Source organism: Mercenaria mercenaria, chromosome 1 (assembly GCF_021730395.1).
Source record: "Mercenaria mercenaria strain notata chromosome 1, MADL_Memer_1, whole genome shotgun sequence".
NCBI classification, from domain to species: Eukaryota; Metazoa; Mollusca; class Bivalvia; order Venerida; family Veneridae; genus Mercenaria; species Mercenaria mercenaria.
In genome coordinates, this window is record NC_069361.1 from 40,773,108 (window position 1) to 40,795,504 (window position 22,397).

Consider the following 22,397-nt stretch of genomic DNA (forward strand, 5'->3'; position numbering starts at 1 on the left):
ATTCATATTACAGTTCCTTTGGCAATATCGAACAAGTCAATTTGCATTTGCAGCATCACATTAACTAAATGTTTCACTGAGTTATTATTGTAACTGCCCTCAATGCCTTTTTGATTAACGGATTTGGAATTCTGTAATTAATCGTGATATCTGTGTGATTGTAGTGTACTTGTCCCTGTTTTATACATTACTATTACATTTGTACAATCTTTTTATTATTTTATTATTGGAAACACTGGAATATTGACGCTTGTTGAAGAAAACAAGTGCAACGTCTAATTCTGTTATCATCAAATCTCACTTAAGGGCTGCCTTGGTCAATGATACGTTTTATGGCAGGTAAACTACTATCCATATGATAATTTGATCTTTCATAATGATTGGGTAGGCATCAAATAGTCAAGTAGCCCAAGCAGTGAAGGTCAACTGGATTAGATTTTGTGTTATCATGGTTATTGTTGATGAAAGTTTCATGGCACATTTCTCATCTTAAGGATGCAGGAAGGAATTTTTTCTAACGATAATAATTGCTTAATACTCTGCGAGCTTGAAAAAATAAATTGTTTATGATAATGGAAGACATTTCACAGGTTACTCGTTCAATATTGATTACACAAAATATGATATAAACCAGTGCACACATAAACGCATAAACGAGTTATCAAAATGACAGAAAACTAAGTACACCTGGAAAGGTTTCTATATATACTTGTAAAATATAATAATTTTGTGATAAAAACTGGATTTGGTAACTTTATATGTAAAAATGAAAATTTCATTGACAATTCTAAATGATAAACCCCTTAGTGTTATTATTGCATCGAATATTTTGTAACACTTTAAAGACATTTGTCTGGTGCCTACGAAAATAAAAACAGATTATGCCATTGGCTTGTTCTAAATATTCAAGTAATGTTAGAACTATGCGCATACTTTTTCAGGAAAAGGTCAATCCATATGGAAAGAAAAGGCGCCGTTATGTACAGTAAAGAAGTCGACTTGCAAAATAGCATTCACGAAGGCGTTGCCCAGTATTACTGAGTGGAACACAATATTTCAAAATGATTTTTCTTTTAAACATCAAGACAGGTATTTACCTTCAGATAACAGGTGCATGATTCCGACTCTTAAACTATTTTTCTGAATTTGCAATTTTTAATGCTACAAAGTAACATCAATACGCACATTAATGTTATTACAAACTTCTGATAAAGCTTATCTGGGACACGGGTGTAAACAGTCCACTAATTGTTATGTTTAATAAATGATTTTGTAAACTTGCTTATTTGTATTTGCATTGCTTAATTTATTATTATTATTCATCGTCATATTTAGACCTTTTCGAACATTGATGTAAATTAAACGGTTCTTGAAGTTCACTGAAAAAATGATTCTTCCGTTATTATAAAAACTTAAGAAGTAACATGATGAAATATTATCCTTCCATGTTGATTATATGTGCATATGCTTTTACCTACAGACAAAAAAAACAACAACAACAAAAACAAAAAAAACAACATCATTTACAAAGTTAAAGGTTGTTCACCTTGTCCGTCCTTAAAGTAAATAGAATTCTTACTGATCATACAATTACGCTGGTCATCAATTTTTGATTCCATCATAAACTTTTTGGTGTTGAATAAGAAGCATGTGAAAAATGAAACATAGAAAAAATGTCCTCAAACATAAGCTTCTGTTCCGCCGAGCAATAATGGGTCTCTCGTTGTTTTCACCTACCCACGTTTTATTGTTTTTCTTTATTGTCAGGCTCAAAATGTAAATCTACGCTTCATCACCTGTAACAGTTTCTTTAATACGCCTGGATTCCTTGTTTTTATTTTTGACGAGCAGGGCAGAAGCTTTTACTACCCTCTCCCTCTTTTGCTCAGGGGTCAATAAATGCGGAATCCAACGTGCACAAACCTTACGCAGGCTTTGCCTTTCTTTTAAAATCAGAAGAAACACTGACGAATGAAATCCCAAAATTTCCCCTATCTGCTCCACTGTGCATCTTGCATCTTTCTCGATTATTCTTTTGTCTTTGTCATGGCGGGTCTCATTCTTGGTGCAGATTCTCCCATCTTTAAAGAGATACCCATCAAACAATAGTACGGTATGGCAGCGCACTGTCCCAGTACATTTTGTCCACGTCGGCTTAAATTTCTGATGCGCCGATGCCAAGCAGTCCGCATACATTACTACACGCTCTCTTCTCTTTGCGAAAATTGCATCCGGATTTCGCCATTTTATCAGCCAGTATGGTATAGTACATGCATTTCAACTACTAATTAAATGTGCTAGTGCCATTTCCGGTCCGTTGGACAGGAAAATCAATACATTGTACCCTTTCTATTGATATGCCACACCTGTTCAATTTCACGTGCAATTGGTGAAAATACTGGACTTCTGCCAGTACTTTTCAAATGTTCCTCGTATTTTAAATTTCAATCTTACAGTTATGTTTTATTCATTCTAAGTTACATTTGTAAAACTCCGTCTGGAATCAATTGATATTCCGTTTTATTTATCTTTTTTTTATTTATTTATCTTAAGTTTTATCAGCCTATACAATTTTGTGTAATAATAAGTTTCAAGGAAAGCTTATTTATGAACTAAAGTTTTCTGGAGAAATGCTTTCAAAATAAACAAAAGACAATATAGATTTACAGTTAGCCTAAATATTCATGTTGTAGTTGTAGAAACAAACAAATTTCTATTAGTTCTACTATCTACTGTCAGGTTCATCTAGTAAATTTATTTAAAGCAATTTTAGCAATTGGAATTTTCGTTAAGTAACTTTTTACCTAAATCCCCTACATTTTCTATAGACCGAACTTCAAGAATCTTAGTACCTTTTTAGGACTTGTTTAAAGGATATCGGAATTTGGCTCAGATATTGAAAATAAGTGACACTGAGGGCAGCAAATATTGTAAATACTAGACATATTGTGTTCTGACAAATTTAGAGGGAGAACATTTTCTCCAAAAGAAATTTTCAAATTCTTGTTGTTTTTAATATATTTAAGAGCTGAAGGTTCAAAACTTCAAGTCTGATACTTATAATTTACAAGGACAATTCAGACACTTACAAAAGCAAACGAAATAGTGTAGCCCTCTTACTATGTGTTGCTTTCAAATTTCAATGTAACAAAGTTTTGATACATATGTGAGTAAAGAAATTCTTTTATGTGCTGGTATACGTTTCGAATATATAATTTTCGTTAAAGAATACAATTTAGCGTCTCTGCTAAAAACGGGGGATATGTAACATACGAAGACAGATCTACGTCTGAACGTTTTGAAAACCGATATCCACTGAGAGGTAAAGAAGTGACAACAAAGACCCTTGAACTAGGATTCGACATGTTCCCGCCTGAACATTGTTTTGAAACAACATTTTGTACCGAAGATGCTTTACGCGCCCAGGACATATTAAAAGAGGTATTAAATGTATAGAACATAAATATAAATACAAAACATTCATATTTTCATTACAACACGGCTATATTGATGTCAGGTGACACCATACAGGTGCCGAAAACAAGTGCTACCACATTTAATCATTTACTTTAAGTTAAAGCTGTTTCAGAACGAATCGATACGACGGCGTTACTGTTAATTCACACACGTCAAATCGATTTCTAGGCGCGCGGAATAGCTCTACGAATATGCAGTCCTGTGTTTTTGCTGCTGGACGTGTTACTTGCTGTATTTTAATACTTCGTTCGCGTTGACCTAACGCCTACCTACTACATTTGGCGAGACACATGCGCCATGAATTAGTATAGCCTTTTTAAATCTACTTGTCTTCAAGTTGTTAAAATAAGGACATAATGCATTATTACAATGGAAATAAAGTATAGCAGAACCATGTTTAAAAATATCTAAACAATCCAAATCGGATATATGTTCCCGTGAAATGTTTCCGCGCAGGTAAAGCCTCTTTGTAGTGTTTATATATTTTATAAAACTAGTTCTGTTATGTATCATTTCTTAAATAAACCTTAGAGTTTTGAAATAAAAATGAAAATTAGTATTTAATTTTAATGTGATTTACCATTATGCATTCAGCCTAAAGTCACAGTGTACTGGGAAGGATGGTTCGACGACCATTCGGGTATTGACAAATATGAATTCTTCGTATGGTATCTAGATTCGAAGGGCAAAAGTTCAGGTCAACTAGAACGAAAATATTTAATCAATCCTACACCAGTCGTTGGTTCCTCACAGGTTAGTGTGTGTTTCAACAATTATATAAACTACTAGGTAATTCATGCTATTTCTGATACACGCACGGTTCGGCCGAAATTGCTACCCTTAATCCCATAAGTGTTTTTCAACTTACATTTACCAAGGTAGATACTTATATGAATAATGTTTAATTTATTTTTCAGTCCCAAATTACACTTAATTTAAACGAACAAGGACCGTATTCTATCGAGATGATTGTTAATGATACAGCAGGGAATGAAAAAGCAGCACAAAGGATCATTCTCTTTGACAACGCATCCGTGGTTGAAATGTACGGAAATCCGCTTAAGGTTGCACAGGCTTCTTCAGACGGCTGGATCAACAAATTCAGCACCCTTATAAACGTCATGTGGCCGAACAGGTTTCGGAACATCAGACATTATAACGGAGGTTGGCTTAATGGTGTGAAGGATGCAAATATATCTAGACGTCTTGATGATCGCGATGGACGATCGTCAAGAACAGTTGAAGAGATATTTAATATAAAAGGTTAGCCGTCGGTTTCCCTTTTACTATTATTACAATTTATCTATGATATACCTATCGTAATGTTCGAAGACATAGGCTCTTTTGCAAAGAGAACGGAATGGAATAGATTTCTGCGCTTGAGCAAACCTAGATGCAAACTGCACTGTTTCTCTCCAAAATATTCTAACGACGAAGAAACACGATAATTAATGCCTTTATTTGCACACGACATACATACATACATACACACATACATACATACATACATACATACATACATATAAAAAAGTCTGTAAAATATGCTCTGGAATCATATAACTCGTTGACATTGAGTTTGTACAACAGAGGTAATGAAAAGTGCAACAACCATAACGCACTACAGCATGGGTTTAAAAGAATACTCAAAGGGCCAGAAAGTATATCATTTCTGAGTTCACGTAATACTATGTAGATACTTCAATGAGAAAAATAGAGTTATCACGTGACCGAGGCTGAAAACGAACAGTTTGTGGGTCGAACATTAGGTAGGCAAAGTTGAATAGTAGCATGACGCCAGCCGCTTCCACCAAACTTTAGGGCTTAAACCCATGCAAGTGTGGTCTACATAATTCCTAAAAAGAAGCAAACTATCTTACAAATTACGGAAATAAACATTATTCACACATAACATTATATATCTGATGCGAAGAAATTATGTAAAATGATCAGTAAAATATGTAACAGGACAACTTTCTTATCAAATTAACGTTTTTCTTGTTTTTGTTTTTAAAATAAACAAGTGAAACCCAAGAGGACGCCCAACACGTCAATAATTAAATAATTTAGGCTCAGTGCGATTGACCCTGTTCATGGATGCATGTTTGTAGCCCTGACTTGAACTGAAGCTACCCACTAGCGCCTGCATTTCTTCACATACAAAATACATGCATGATATAGCATTTATTTTTCGAAAATTATTTCCGACTTCTTTTAGGTGTTTAATGGTGTGAGATAATATTTCAGCAGGCAGAACCTTCTTATATGCTAGGAATATAGGAAATGTCGTTACGTTTGTTGATAGAAGTACAACCTTTGCTAAAAATCTTATACGACTTTTATTACAGGAATTGTCCGCTTTGAAATTGCCTATCATACTGAAGTAAATGGACAACTGACATACACAAATTTCACACCTGTCCCTGACAAATATATTCGTTCGCAAAATATGACATATGAAAATGAAAAGTTTATCGATGGTAAAAAGCTGACCTACAAAATCCGTGCATTTGATATTGTTGGTGAATTCGCCGAGGACAATGTTACTGTGATGATAGACCTCTCACCTCCAGTTATTCAGAACCTGTGGCTTACAAAGGGAACGTTCGAAAACATAAGTGTTCACAGCGTTATTGAGCTGACTGATCTTACGTAATGTAGACTTGTTTTAGCTCACCCGAACCAAAGTCTCAAGGTGGGCGTTTGTGCCCGCTTGATGTCCGTCGTCTGTCGTGCATAATCCTAAACAAATCTGCTTCTTCAAAACTACTGGGTAGATTTACACCAAGCTTCAAAAGAATTATTCTTGGGTGCCCCCCCCACTCCCTTTCAAAATTGCCATGGTTTTAGAAATTTGGTTGTCATGGAGACCGAATGGAAACTTTTTAAAATCTTCTTCTCAGAAACTGTTAGCCGGGTTTCAAAAATATCTTGTAAAAATGATCCCTAAAATTGCTTAAGCCTTCCTATTTCAGTATAAACCATGGCCGCCAGGAGGCGGGACTATTTTTTACCTCAATGTCTATATTGTGAATTTCAAAAATCTTCTTCTTCAAAACCATTGAGCAGATTTCAACCAAACTTCACCAAATGATCCTTGGGTGACCCCTTTTCAAAACTGCCACAACAAATAAATAAAATCCATTCAAAACTGTGGTTGTCATGGCAACCGAAAGGAAAATATTTAAACATCTTCTCAGAAACTGTTAGCCGGATTTCAAACATTTCTTAAGAAATGATCTCTAGGTGACCCTTCACCAAGACTGTTTAAGCCATTCTATTTCAATGAAAAACAGGGGGCGGGGCTTATTTTCCCTCAATGGCCATAGTGTTAATTTCAAAAATCTTCTTCTCTGAAATCTGCAGACCTAAAGCTTAGATATTTGGTATGTGGCATTGTCCAGTGGACTTTTCCCAAGATTGCTCAAGTTATCATCCTAGGGTCAGTACTTGTCCCACGCCGCTATCCCTTGAACTTACATAGCGTTCTACTGGGAAAAAATGCTCTCCTCTACAATCAAGAGGCACAGAGCCTAGATATTTTACATTTGGCATTGTCTAGTGGCCCTTTTCTAAGTTAGTTCAAAACATGACCCAGGGTCCATTTTAAGCCCCGCCCCGGGGTCACTTAGCTTATATATGAAATATATAGGAAAAAAATCTTCAAACATTATCTGATCATATTATCTAGACTGTTTAACTATAATTATTTGATGACCTCAAACAATTAGGGGTCACTTGATGATGACCTTGACCTACTGGCATACTTTTTGGTTTTTAAGATATAGCCTTAAAATTTGGATGACATACAGTTTTGCAAACCGATCCTAAAACTGACTTTCAGTGACCATGAATGTGACCTGCTGACCTATTTTCTTAATATTAGAGCATCATTTTGACATTTGAAACATGTTCAGACAACTGGAAAAAAGTCCAATGCTTACTTATATTTGACTTTCTTACCTGATCTCTTACACTAGTACATGTAGCTCATATTACTCAGGTGAGTGATTCAGGGTCACCATGACCCCCTTGTTTCATTTAGATGAACCTGTTCATTTGTATATTGGTATATATACTGAGTTGGCATTTCTTTCGCAATAAAATCAATCCAGTTTATTTTATGTAATTCGTCTACAGTCTGAAAATATTGTTAGCTTCATTCAGAATTTGTACGAGTATTTGCCTATAGTATTTCTCCTATATTTAAGGATTGAATGGTTAACCTTCGACTATCACAGCGGTATCCATGAAGTGTCATGGAAGATATTTGATAATTTTACTAAAATGGTTTTCGTTCATGGACAGTCTCACGAACCACCACAAGGCGAGGCAAAGGTATTGTCAGAGAACTTACTATTGTACTCGAACAATGTGTGATGATATTCCTTAAATGATAGGAAGATGAACATACCTTAATGTCTTACATACTGTAAATATACAATACACATGATAAGTAATGTACATTATGAAAATCTTTAGTTTGATATGTTGCTTCTTAAGGTATCCAATCCCCAAATAGATAACATTTCGATGTTTGGCTATTCCATTTTTTTATCACTTGGAGGAGTTATGTCTGCTGACGAAAATTAGTAAATTAGATGACCATAATAATATACACGAATCACTACAGTCATGTTTTACTGTGAAATGATTTCAGTAGACCATATAATTTCAAATGATACCAAAATTATATGAGCTTACTAGACATCAATATTTGATATATTTTAATAAGAGAAGCACTGTTATACATTGTATAGAACTTGTTTATTTGTGGGCCGGATACTTTAAATTACAGTATACTGACGCAGAACATATGTTAAGCATTCAATTTTGCATACTTTTAATACTGTCCATGTCCATTGCATATATTTTTTCAAACTTTAAATTAACTGAGAACTTGGAATGCATAGCAAGTTGAATTTTTGCATAAAACGTGTTACCTGAAATCATATTGTTTACACATTTTATTGCACATATGAATATCACTGTAAATATATAATATCAGTTACAATTATATGAATCATCCTGTTAACATGTATCTGAGTGAAACCATTCAAACTTTATTATGATCTATTTTAATAGACGTTAGACGAGTGCAAACAGGCGTATAGATCATATCCTCGAGGACCAAATTGCTACTGCTCACCATATAATGGATGCTTTCACAGACATTATCAAATAAAACCACCCATATCAGTTGACAGTAACAGCGGTTTACATTTGGGTAAAGAAAGAGGAGAACATGATTATGACTACTTCATTGAAGTGGTTGTGAAAAATAATGCCGGGTTGATAACTGTCCAATATAAAAAGGTATTGTGAAAGATAGAGGGAGGAAATATTTTATCTGAAAACTTTAAAGATCTAGAAAATTGATAGCAATCTACGAATCCTTAAATATGGAGAAGTTACTTTCTTCCATATTGCATTATGCTTAAACGATATTTTGTAATAACAGTTTAGTCAGTTAAGATAACAAACTCGTTGAGTCTATAACAGTGCTGACATTCTGTATAATTATTGATATGTTATGCGCATTTAACCTAATAGCTTTTCCCTATGATTAGGTATTGGGGGTGGAATGACTTCAGACATATTAGCAAAACTTCACGGAGAGCTTAAGCCCGCCTGGGCATATCTAGAACACACGATTTCTCAATTAATAGTTAATACTTCATCTAATAGTATTGAGAATACCGGGCGGGATTCTAATTTTTTAAATGATGTTATATTAATCATGTAACAATACAGAAGTTTAGAAGGTCATTACGAAGTACTTTTCCCCTTTCCAACAATAGCCATTGTGTCAAATGACATTCAGTTACTTTTTATAAGCTATTCGTGTTTCGTAGTTTTATATTACGACTTATTTCCTGTGACAAATGCGGGACACAAATTTACTAGGAGTTCACTTGATCGTTCATGCTATATTTCAAATACCCAAAGAAAATGACATAGAAATGATGCGAAATAGTCAGCTTCTATATCTTATTGGTAGACAGCCTAATCTATGTTCCTTGTATGTTTTAGATAACGATTGACGCTTCTCCGCCACATGAAGGTACCGTGTATGATGGAATTCCTGGAAACCCTGAGACTGACTTTCAACAGTCGCTACAAATAGCAGGACATTGGGACGAGTTCTTTGATAAAGAAAGTAGCGTGTGGTTCTATACCTATGGATTTAGCCAACAATGCTTACAAGAACACGATCTAGATATACATTTAAACAGAGAGGTGAGGTTATGCAGAGGAAAAACTCAAGAATACAAAAAAGCTATCTATTAATTCTATAATGAATGACTTTACGTTCTGGTGACGGTGAAAAAGAAAAAATCGTACAAAAATGTAATTTTTAGAGTGATTCAGGGCAATCCATTATAATAGTACAATTTATACAATATAAGTAAGTTATAAAAATATTTAAGATACATATAAATAAATGAAAATAGCGTCTGAAAATGTACGACAAGTACTTTTCAATTCAATAAATTAATGAGTTATGTCATTTATAGGTTAACTGGACCTACGCCAGTAGAGCAGAATTTACAGCACAAAAACCTGGCACATATCACCTGACGGTAATGGCATATAACCACGCCCTTGATCACTGCAAGCCTGTTTGTTCTGACGGTGTTACCATAGATGTCATTCCAGCTGTAGTATCAGAAATCATTGTAAAAAATGCGGTGACAGCTAATGGTCTTGTCAAAAGTGATGAAAATGAAACTGTTTATGTTCTACATAGAAATAGAGAATTAGAGAAGGTTTTACTGCCATCGCTAATTTGCAAGTATGTTTGTGTAACTCGTATTCATATCTTATAAAAATACGTGTGAAGAGGAATCATTACTTTAGAGTTATCGAATTTGCGCATATGATCTGCTGTAAGATATTGCATATAAAATTAAGTTACCATGATAATTATATTTCATATCAAATACTTCTCATATGTAACTAATAAAAACAGTTTGAGTACACCTATTCTACGTAAAATATTGTTAGGCTTATTTAAGTTATATATGAAATATCTGTTATGGTCAAACTTCGCTTGTTAATTACAGTAAAACTCGCTTTATACGAACTCATCCGGACCTGGGAAATGTGTTCGTATCAAACGAAATTCGTATTAATGAATGAATGACTTACCGGACAATTTGAAATGTGCGGTCAAGGTCCAGAGCGCCGAATTATATCCACTGCCAACATGACTGTATTTCGTAAAAGCATCTTAATTATTAAGCGAATTAAGTCAGGCATGAAATGTAGAATAAAAAAATATTTATAAGAAATAATGTTTAAAGAAGACTGATGTCTGTTAAGTGGACATAACAGTAGGCAGAAAACAGTCGACATATATTTTACTATATTTTCTAGAAACCGGGCCACAACTGTGTCAGATTCTGTATTAAAACTTTACCCACATAAAAGGCGTATAAATGGGACAAAGAGTTTTGTTAGGTTGAGTGACCAATGTGATGATCTGTATGGCGTCAATTCAGACTTAATTGCATATATAACCTCTGATTTTAGGGTAGGTAACAGATCTTTCTTCTACTAGACTTTTGTGGGTTTATAATGTTCAGTTGAGATTTAAGTTGATTTTATGTAATGCTTAAAATCATTGTCACATGATGATATCTAACGTCATATATGCATGTTCCACAAATATACGGCACCACGTCAGTACGGCAAGAAATAAATCATCGGTCAATAAGTTATATAATATAATGAAAATGGTTGACATCTATTATATTGCTTAAAATGTACAATTTCTTACAGTCGAATTGTATCTATGTAACTTATTAAAGGTTTTATTCATAATAACATTAGTTTATACTTTATGTGTGTTTTATAGGTTGATATATCTTGGAATGTAACATCAGGTGCTACTAATGTGCATGATTTCGAAGTTGGAATTTCGTCTGAAAATTCTGGATTTCCGGATGTTATGGACTTTACAACATCGCATCAGCACCAACATATACGTTTGTTTCACCCAAATATTTTTGACGGGGAACATTTTTATGTATTGATTAAAGCAATAACGAAATCATCAGTTATAGACATAAAAGTATGTGTAAAATAGTTTACCCTTTGATAAGAATTAGTTGCCTGAAACGAAGAAGGAAAGCTAATGCTTGATTTCTTGTAATCTGTTTATTCTTATAGTAATTTGTAGTTTCCAATTGCTGATTACAATTAATGGAGCGAAGACATATAAGTATGTGTAAAGAAGTTTACTGTTTGTTAAAAATTCTTTGCTTACAAATGACGAAATAAAGTGAAGGCTGTATTCTTGCAATATGTGTTTTCTTATAAGAATTTCTGATATTTTCGCTTGCTAATTCCAATAAATGGAGCGCAGATATTTAAATTTCATTTCGAAAATAGAATGAATATCACTATGTTAATACATTAACGCTTTATATTGTAAACAGCTATACGTTTGAAATATACCTTTTATATTCAGTGACAAATAAACAGAATATTAACATTTCTTGTTGTAGGCGATTGGGCCTTTCCTCTACGATACAGCAAAACCGGAATTTACGGGAGCAGTAAACTTGACAGTTGAACAAGCTAAATATGACACATTTCTTATTGCCAGATGGGCTGTAAGTGCATTTACAGATCACGGGGATCCTAAAGCTTTATCATATGAAGCCTCTATTGGTTCGTATTATCATTTGTGTATATGATTAAAAGTAAATTTTATATCTCATTTAGTAATCTTGTCCTTATGAGTTCAGTAGGGGTGCTAACATACATCGATATAAAATTTATGGTATATACACGTAACTTAAAACTAGGGTGTTCAAACCTGATGTTCCAAAACGTGTTTTTGTCTTTTTTGACAATTGTTAAGTTAATTCTAGTCTCAACGGGTTATCCATTCGCTTTACCTCTTTTAGATCCAATGACATAGCTGTAATGTTTTACTAATGGTGCTTAAAGTGTCCCTTCTTAACTGCACTGATATTTCATATGTAAAATAATAAAGTCTGGGTGTTTTCCTTTAGGTTTTAACACTCTAAAAAGCACAGAGATACCGTTTCAGTTGTGTTAACATTTTTTGCAGGTTCCAACAGAAATGCGCAGGATATCCTCCCATTTAATAGACTCTCCATTGGTGGAAGTTGTAATTCACTAATACCTCCGACATGCACGGCGTTTTCAACACATTTCCTTCCTTGGCATCTACATGGGGAACAGTATTATTTTGTGACGATTAAAGTTCGAGACACATCGGGACATTTTGTGACAGCCTCTTCCAATCAGTATAAACACAATATTGAACTTGCTTCAAAAGGAGTTGTTCAAGACGTTGTCGGTACATCAGAGCAGGTGCATACACAGCTAGATGTAAATCGTTTGCTTCTTTTTTGCATTAGAATTTCATATTGAGTAAACTTATACAGAACATGTACTACTGTAACTTCTAAAGGTAACAATTGCTTGTTACTTAAGATATAAAAGGTACCATAAAACAAACCAGCATCTATTTACAATGACAAAGCTTATTTTCAAAAGTAACAAGTCAAATCCCTTGAAAATGTTAACTAGCTGTAAAGTCCAACACTGATTTTCAAGAATAGTCCAAGTCCTGTTCTGGTCAAATTTGAATCCAATCGGTATTTATTCCAAACTGTAACACAGAATCCAAAGTGGATGTAGCATAAACAAATATACAAAGCATCTCTTTCCACAACGTTAACGTAAATCCATCACATGTTAAATTTCCAAACTGGTAATATTATTATTATTAAGAAATATAAGCCCCCCACCCCCAACCCCGCAGCCCTCGGACAGATACTAACTATACGAATTGAAGAATTAAGGTGTACGTCGATACGCATTACAAAAATACAATATCTTATTTCAGTTTTTTGACATAGATGACATCGACTACCAGATAAGTACATCAAAGTTAACAACAAGATGGTCAGGTTTTGAACATCCTCATGAAGATATCATTATTACTGTGTGCATTTCTAACGCTTCAAGTGGTGAATACATGACTTGCGAGAGTAGTGATGATATAGCTAGACATGTCTTTACTGGTCTTAATCTCAAACCATACGAGGTAATTACCTGTCTCATGTACAAGTATAATTAAGAAATAATAAATTCCCAATCGTGGTTTATCGTAGAATAACCCGTGTTTTGAGTTCTTATGCGTAAGAGTATATCACGAAAGCCGTAGGTTATGCTGCGATAAATCACACTTCAGAACTTGTCATTTCGATTTTAACACAACATACTAGTATCAACAATGTTAGAAGAAATGGTAACTACTTTTTACTACCGTGCTACGCACCTGGATCGGATGACGTAATTGCACGCGCCGTAGAGTATTGCAGAATAACACGAGACAGATTTTGCTCTACATGTATGTAGGTTATTTGCTGATCGTGTTAGAATGTCAGTTAACTGTATACCAGTTCATTATATCTATAAACATGATTTTATGCAAACTGTACATCATGAAATTATAATATACATCCTATATTTTCCTTGAATCTAATGTTCAGCTGTTCGTTTTAATGTAACAAACAAAATTGTATGCCATTAGACATATTACCATACTGTGATAGCTGAAACAGAGGCGGGAAACATTACAGCAGTTTCTGATGGCGTCACAGTGGTTATCGAAGGTGATGAAATTCAAGGAATACAAGTGTTTGACGGACCGCAGTGTAACTATTCAAACAACGAAGGTACGTTCGATCTTTAAAAATGTTTCAAATAATTATCTAAATATCTTAAATTTAATATATTATTGCAAAATAGTATTCCAGATGAAATACAAGCTGAACTATTGATGATTCTAAGAAATGTAATATGGACATAATTATCTATCTATTTATACTGCATCACTCCTCGGGTATTACGTGCAGCTGCGCGCCTGACAAGAAATTTAAAGATAGAATGGACAAGAGAATAAAAGTAATACACGATGTGTATTGCAAGCATAAATGCAGTTGATAGTGTTAACTACAAGAAGGATTTACAGATAAAAGCAGTTTAAAAACAGGTCTATCGTGTTAAGCATTTTGTGCAAGTTTGGTCACACCCTGCTTAAACTGGTTCAGGGTGGGGGCTTGCACAAGTTGTACTGGAAGGGAATTCCAAAGCACTATGGTGGCTGGAAAAAAGAATACTTATAATAATTACAGGGAATGAGGATCTGGGTGTAGGAGTGGGGATGCATATGTCTTGTTAGACGGGATGTGTGTGTGGGGTGGGGGGTAGGGGGCTGTCATAGGGAGGAAGTGGTACAGCAACCAAACCATTCACTATTTTGTAGGACATAAGGAGGGAGGCGTGGATCAGATCTCCTATTTTCAAGGGTACGCCATCTCAGCTGACATAGCATGTTTGTGACACTGCTGTAAGGGGAGTAGTCATGATTAACCAATCGCGCTGCCCTCCGCTGAATCATTTCGATATGGTGGATGTTATGTTGGGTATAAGGGTTCCGGATACAGCTAGCATATTGCAGCTGTGGCCTGACTAGAGTTTTATAAGCTACTTCCCGAACTTTTGGGGGTTTTTTTGCGTTGGATGTTTCGCTTAATGAAGTTAAATGTTCGGGTAGCTTTGGACGTGACTTCATTGATGTGTTTATTCCAGTTAAGATCTGAGGATATAGTGACCCCGAGATACTTTGCATCAGGAACTGTTTCAAAGACTTGGCCATGGAGTGTATACTTTGATTTGACCTTGTTATGTTTATAACAGTGCATTTTGAGGGGTTAAATTCCATGTCCCGCTTACTTTCCCATAACTGTAACTTATTCAAGTCTTGCTGGAGGATGTTTTTTTCTGGGCCGGACTATTTACAATTAAATAAACAGCAGTGTCATCGGCGAATAAACGGATATGTGAAATCAGATTTTCCGGTAGGTTATTTATGTAGAGTAATAATAGAAGGGGGCCTAGGACGGAGCCCTATGGGACTCCGGACCATTACAACGTGGTGCCCTGAACACCATGTTGATGAAGTTTGTACAGAAGTTTCAGATGGTTAACCTTGTCGAATGCTTTAGAGAAGTCCAATTGTCTAATAAAAGTCGAATTGTCAATGCTTACACGTCTATGCTAGGTGAAAAGAATTTCAAGCATTTCAGTTAGAACAATTAAATGAAAATGCTATATGAATTTCAGATCTAAATCTTACTACGTCACATCATTTCGAGGTAGGACACTTTTCACTATATTAACCTGTTTAACCAAGTCAAACTTATTAAAAACAAATTTAAAGCTGCCCACAGATTTGCATTGCGAAAATAGGTTAACCACAAAGTTAATATCATGTGAACAAAAGTTTACCATCACTGCTGTATGGACAGATTCATTCTATGCGGTACCTGAGAAGGGTTCGAACTCGTTCTGTGTTTTACTTTTATCATTTTACATTATATATAATATTGAAATTGTTACAATAATTACAAATTTAACAACTATTTTAACGTACATTAAAATCTGTTATATTTCTGAATTCTTCAGTAAATTTTAATGGTTTCACTTTCAGAAAAAATAAAGTATTGTGTTGATAAAGTAATTTCTGAATTTAATGATAAATAAGCGTAAGCTGTAGGGTAGTTCTACACGTTTGATCAACTGGAAGTAAGTTCCTGCATATCAACATGATAGAATAAAGCCTGGACTCGGAAAAAAATATTGCTCTAATTATTAGCAACATATGTTTGAATTTATAAGATCGATAACTTAACTGTTAACTAAAAAAATCCAGATGATGTCTTAAAATCAGGTTGAAATTTTCGGATCTCTAACATCATGGGCAATTATTTATCTAGCAAAATAATCACAGGAACCTTTTAATTTCATTTGACTATGCAACAGACAATATTTTATAACTATCAGAAATTTCAACAAAATCTGCATGATATCAAAATAGTTCCTTAAAATTATACTGTCGTATTGAAAAACTTGCTTGTAGCCCCTTTTTTAATTGATCTAGCATAATAAAATATACAAAGCGACACCATTTTGTTTCATTTGCCGAATTTTTAGTTAAGTATAGTTTTTAATAAAAATGTTTAATTAGATTCTTCCTTGTAGAAGAAATAATGTTTTGCAGAACTATCAGGTCATTCAGCTGCTTTTATATGTAAAGAAAATGGATATGTTATAAAAGTTAACTTTTCCACTTAAACACTTTTTAACAGGACACACGTGTAACTTGTAAACCAGATAAGGACTTTCAGTCATCCACAAATATTCTTCAAGCACATTGGAACATTCCAAAGAAAAAGAGAAATTACCTTAAAGTTATATACTGGGCAATTGAGGAACGAGCCCCAATAGCTGGTAAATTTTGTGATATGCTTGGTACATATCTTATGTGTACTCACTTCGGAATTATACTCGTTTGAAACAAGCTTTATTGTAGCAAACATTACTTCAAGATACAATCACTTGCCCCTCTTCATGCGGGGAAGCCATGGAGCTGGATTACGAGAGATTGGTGATTCTACAAAGGTGCCCACTCTTTATGAAATAATGCAGGGAGGGTCACCAGGGGCATTCCTCTCCCATCAAAGCTGGAAAGTTGCCATATGCCCAAAAATTATGTCGGTGCGACGTTAAACCCAACAATATAAATAAATAAATATTTCAAGATACGCTATGATCAATTCTGATATTTTGTAAAAGTTATGGATTTTTTTTAGAAAATATTAATGATATGTAAACAATACTGTGTTACTTGTTTTTAAATTACTTCTGTCCAAATGCAATAAATGTATGATTATTTCAAATAATTTGAAAATATCTTAACTATCTCTGGTTGTACTTGTGCAGGATTCACTTGAACCAAATTTTGAAAAATCTCTTCAGATATTTGGAAGATGCGTATTGATTATCAACATTTGAGAACAACATCATCTTACCTTGGGAAAAGTGGTTTGTCGTTGTCTCCTGGAAGGACGTATAGGATTTCTTTAAAATTATGTGCCGATCAGTTCTGTTTCAAGCCTGTGCACAGCGATGGTGTCACTGTTGTTCCAAATCCTCCATTAGCTGGGAACATTTCAGTGGCTTACACAGATAACAAGACACTGGTAATTGAACATTCATACATTAGAAAAAAATGACGATGTTTTCTACAATTCTCTTCTATTAAATCACCAAAACACATTTGACGGGCAACATATGCCGGAATATTGCAATTACCACGAATTGAATTTACTATCTGAAGCTGGCAGTCTTTAATATGAACACAGTTTCAGAACTCAAATAGCTTTGCAAGTCATATGTCATTATATATTTTAGCAGATAAAAGTGTCTGTGGAACCGTTTAAGGATTCGGATATTGAAGACTTGTCGCAGTCTCGTACAGTCATGGATCATTATGAATGGGCATTTGCCGATGAATCAAAGTTAGGTCGTTTGTTAACAAAATGGCAGCGGATATCGCCTACAGAATCGTTGACTGACACGCTGGTAAACTCTCTACGTTATACAAAGATTCACATATGCTTAACTTAGAATGTCATATATGAAGATGATAGTTTCTTCTCCGTTTTGGTACGAATAATATACTAAAGAACATATAATCAAGATTGTTGTGAAAAAAACTTTTGTAATTTTTAAATTGCCAACAATACATGGATGCAGTTTTGTTCTCTAAAGGTTTAACTTGTTTTACAGTCGCAACAGCAAACATTTATGTAAATCCTATCTTTAAAAATGCATATGTGACGGTGTAGACTATTCTTTTTAATTTTTAGCTCCATTTTGTAATAGACCTGAATGAGGAAATTGCATTTACCAAATGCTGGATACTAGCTTTGCGAGGATATACCAAAGCTGGCTTGTCGTCCACGTCGTCTTCTGAAATCAGAAACTGTCAAGATCTTCAGCAGGTTAGACCTAGTGTTGTCATTGACGCTGTTGGGGAGCCTCTGTCATCAGGTAAATGAAATACCAACATTAGATTGTTTTCATATTCGGTGTTGCAACTGTCGTTGTCACTTATTATAATATAATGATATACTGATTAAATATTCAAGTTAATTATATCATTCTTAAACATGCAACTTAAGGAGGTAGGTTACCTTGTTACCAGGGTAAATTCAAATCAGTTGAACTGTAGCAATTATTTGTATTTCGTGTAATATGATGTTTTAACTGCTGCAATCTCAATTTCGTATATCTCTGTCCCTTCAAGTTCAATTTTTATTCAGGTTTGAAAAACATGACTCTCCAAGATATTTTATATTAAAAGAAGGAGGAAAATACGGATATTTAACACTTTTCAGTGTATTATAGTTTCATTAATATCCGTAGAAGTCTGTATAATTGATAATATTACTTGTATACCCGTTAGCTTTCTAACAAAAGCTTAAAATATATATGTCGCGGGGATCGTGTTTCCATGGTAACGCATTTCTCTCATTTTTAAAGATTTATGTATAAAAACGAGTTTTTCGACGGCTTCATATTATTTCTAACGCAAGTTATATTTTCGTGTTATTTGCATTTATTCAAACATATTTTACAGCATTTTTGACATGGAAAAATCATTCAGCATGCTGCTATTACTCTCATGGATATTGTTGAAATGAAAATAAAAAGCCGAAGCTGTGTTTCTTAAATAGACCAATGTCAACGCTTTTGAATTTTACTTTTAGATATATAGGTCACGGGCTTCGTTACTATGGTAACATCAATTCAATTCAAGAAACAACAATTTTCTACTGAAATTTGGACAATTTTAGATCTTAGTTTTAGTATATAAGTAACAAATTATCAACGGAAACTGAAAAATAGGTATTACAAATTGTATCATACCTCGGTGTTTTTCTTAACAAATTTGGTGCAGGTAAATCGTATACACCGAGTACAGGGTGCGGTAACTAAAAGTGTGCAAGTATTTAATACCCGCACGCTAGTTACCGCACTGTTGGGTAGGAAAGTATGCCAGCATGTCTGGAACAGTACACAGCTAAGTGTATCTTATTGATTTTCTGCTATAGCATTGGTTTATTTTACCTGGGCTTTACACATTTGTAAAGCAAGGATTTTAAGTACTCGCTGAACTGCTGTATATGGCAATGTGGAACGCCTACAACTACCATATATGGATGGCTATGATACAAAACAGAAAGAACATTAAAACTCTCGGGTAAACGATTTATATTCGGGGGCTACGCCCCCTCGTACAAATCGTTTACCCACGAGTTTCAATGCTCTTTCTATTACTTAAACTGCTAGATTTTTATGCTCCGAAGGGAGGCATATAGTTTTTGAACCGTCTGTCCGTCTGTCGGACTGTCCGCAATTTTCGTGTCCGGTCCATATCTTTGTCATCCATTGATGGATTTTCAAATAACTTGGCATGAATGTGTACCACAGTAAGACGACGAGTCGCGCGCAAGACCCAGGTCCGTAGCTCAAAGGTCAAGGTCACACTTTAAAGGTCATTTTTCATGATCGTGCATTGATGGGCGTGTCCGGTCCATATCTTTGTCATCCATGGATGGATTTTCAAATAACTACGCGTAAATGTGTGGCACAGTAAGACGACGCGTCGCGCGCAAGACCTAGGTCTGTAGCTCAAAGGTCAAGGTCACACTTAGACGTTAAAGGTCATATTTCATGATAGTGCATTGATGGGCGTGTCCGGTCCATATCTTTGTCATTCATGCATGGATTTTAAATTATTGGGCATGAATGTGTACCACAGTAAGACGACGTGTTGTTCGCAAGACCCAGGTCCGTAGGTCGAAGGTCCTAAACTCTAACATCGGGCATAACTATTCATTCAAAGTGCCATCGGGGGCATGTGTCATCCTATGGAGACAGCTCTTGTTTTATTTGAAAATGACCGTAACAAGTAACCTTTCACACAACTATATTCCAAAAAACATTAGTTTTCATCATCCATTTTCTTACATTCCGCATAACATTTCAATATAACTACATAAAAGAAGCAAAATATTGATTATTATTCAGAGCAAAAGACTCATAAAAATATTTCAGCAAATAATGATTATTTGAAAATAGTTCAAGTAAAGAAAATGCACAGAATTACGTACTTTCAAAATAAATGCTATTAATTTTACGCGGTAACTGACACGTAACGTCATGACGTCAATGACGTCATTTTAAGGCAACATTGTTTTGAAGCGTGTCTGCGGCAATTTATTCATTATATCTGCATTATTAAACCATACAGTATCTGACTGGAGACAGGTTCATGATTAGTTTTTAGAAGAATGGATAACAAACACATTTAGTGTGTCGTAAACGTCGTCGTAAATCGTCACGTTACCTTCCGGTTGGACATGCGCACATACAAATATTAAAGTAACCTACCTCCTTAATTTACAGAGAATGCCCATGTTGGAAATGAAATATTCCTTGAACAAAACGATGTTTGGAAAGAGTCGGATAAGGATTACACTCCATATAACAACATTATATCCGCGGTTTGGCCAACTTTGAGGTAAAGTATATCTATTTTAGTACCCCAGACCTTCTCATCTAGATGATTACATTGTAACGTCCGGTCAAAACAGGTATTAACTGATTAGAAAATGTGAGCATTTACATAATATTGTCTTGTTCATATACTTTTAATAATAAAGTAATTTATTTTTCCAAATGCCTAATTTAGTTGCATTCTTACTAACATTTATATCGACTCTTCCATATTCTAATGATTCTAGGTAGAAGGTATGTCTTACTTTGTTCTGTTGCATTAAAGGTGGTCAATCACATTTAAGCAAAATTTAGTGACATTTTTCACTTTTTGTATATTCTGTTAGAGATTTATTTAAGAAACAAAAATACCCATTACTTTGAGTTAGATCCCTGTTAGAAATGTATTCTTTATTGATTTTCATAAAAATTTGTAATTACTCCCCTTTAATATGAAAATATTTAAAATACTTGGTATTTCTTTTTATTTCCATATAATTCCGAGTTTTACATTCGCATAGGATAGATACACCAAATATTTAACAATCTGAATCAAAAGGTGGGTTTTAAAATGCATGTAGCTTCTGAATGTCATTTATTTACCAAGATAGGCAAAGGGAGGTAATAATAATTTTTCAAACTTGCATTTCTAATGAATTCAATCTATATATGTAATTGTTAATGCAATTATTTTACGAATATAATACAATATATCGGTTAGTTATACATTTTCTTAGGTAAAGTATGTTTATCACATTTATACTTATGATAAAATAACTCGATCTCGGTTGGGCAACTGCAATAGGAAAACCAATTATTAAAAATATCTCCAGTGAAAACCTAACTTGTATTAAGCGCTAACTGAACATAAATGAGTGTAAATGATCAGATGTTAAAGTTTAAAACAAATCCGTTACTTAGCCAAATTCTGATTATCCATCTTTAATAGAAATAGTGAATATACAAAAGTATTCATCTGAACAATGTTTAACATTTGATTCACAGGCACGCGTATTACACGTGGGCGGTGTTATTATTCCAAGAAGACGACCCGACAGTATTTTATGATCTTTCCAATAAGCTGGATTTGAAAAACCCTTGTGAACATCCTGATGCTATTAAGTGCGGTAGAACAGGTTTGACACATAATACAAACTAATTACTAACTTCCAAATAATTCATTACAATTAAGGTTATATAAATTATATAATATAGAAAAGGTCGTAAGGTTGGTAGTTGAATAGTAGAGAATCTGACCGATGTGATCGATTTCCTAAATGCTAGTCCCTGTAATTCATAACTGAATATATATATATTATTAGTTGTTTCTATTTTACATTGTTGACTTCACTTGTTTCGGTACAAAATGTTTAGGACATTCTAAGGAGTGTAGGGTTGACCTGCTTTAACACGATTTTCCTCCACATTTCTGAAGACAAATCATGATGTGTAGCATGCCAAAATGA

At 34.3% G+C, this 22,397-nt stretch overlaps 1 protein-coding gene across 2 annotated transcripts in view; it reads left to right on the forward strand.

The window, feature by feature from the left end:
* LOC128557563 (uncharacterized) overlaps positions 1-22,397 on the forward strand; it is a 106,073-nt gene that overhangs the window by 56,455 nt on the left and 27,221 nt on the right. The window contains exons 8-29 of one of the 2 annotated variants that reach the window (XM_053545020.1): positions 942-1,089; positions 3,228-3,441; positions 4,072-4,230; positions 4,395-4,740; positions 5,823-6,126; positions 7,686-7,812; positions 8,560-8,790; positions 9,508-9,714; positions 9,993-10,270; positions 10,855-11,011; positions 11,336-11,551; positions 11,988-12,153; positions 12,560-12,843; positions 13,364-13,564; positions 14,054-14,198; positions 15,649-15,680; positions 16,674-16,815; positions 17,344-17,567; positions 17,779-17,949; positions 18,237-18,420; positions 20,842-20,956; positions 21,937-22,067. In XM_053545020.1, coding sequence (XP_053400995.1) covers positions 942-1,089; positions 3,228-3,441; positions 4,072-4,230; positions 4,395-4,740; positions 5,823-6,126; positions 7,686-7,812; positions 8,560-8,790; positions 9,508-9,714; positions 9,993-10,270; positions 10,855-11,011; positions 11,336-11,551; positions 11,988-12,153; positions 12,560-12,843; positions 13,364-13,564; positions 14,054-14,198; positions 15,649-15,680; positions 16,674-16,815; positions 17,344-17,567; positions 17,779-17,949; positions 18,237-18,420; positions 20,842-20,956; positions 21,937-22,067 — 4,182 coding nt within the window. The remainder of the gene's footprint in view (positions 1-941; positions 1,090-3,227; positions 3,442-4,071; positions 4,231-4,394; positions 4,741-5,822; positions 6,127-7,685; positions 7,813-8,559; positions 8,791-9,507; positions 9,715-9,992; positions 10,271-10,854; positions 11,012-11,335; positions 11,552-11,987; positions 12,154-12,559; positions 12,844-13,363; positions 13,565-14,053; positions 14,199-15,648; positions 15,681-16,673; positions 16,816-17,343; positions 17,568-17,778; positions 17,950-18,236; positions 18,421-20,841; positions 20,957-21,936; positions 22,068-22,397) is intronic. The other variant, XM_053545023.1, reaches the window with a different exon arrangement.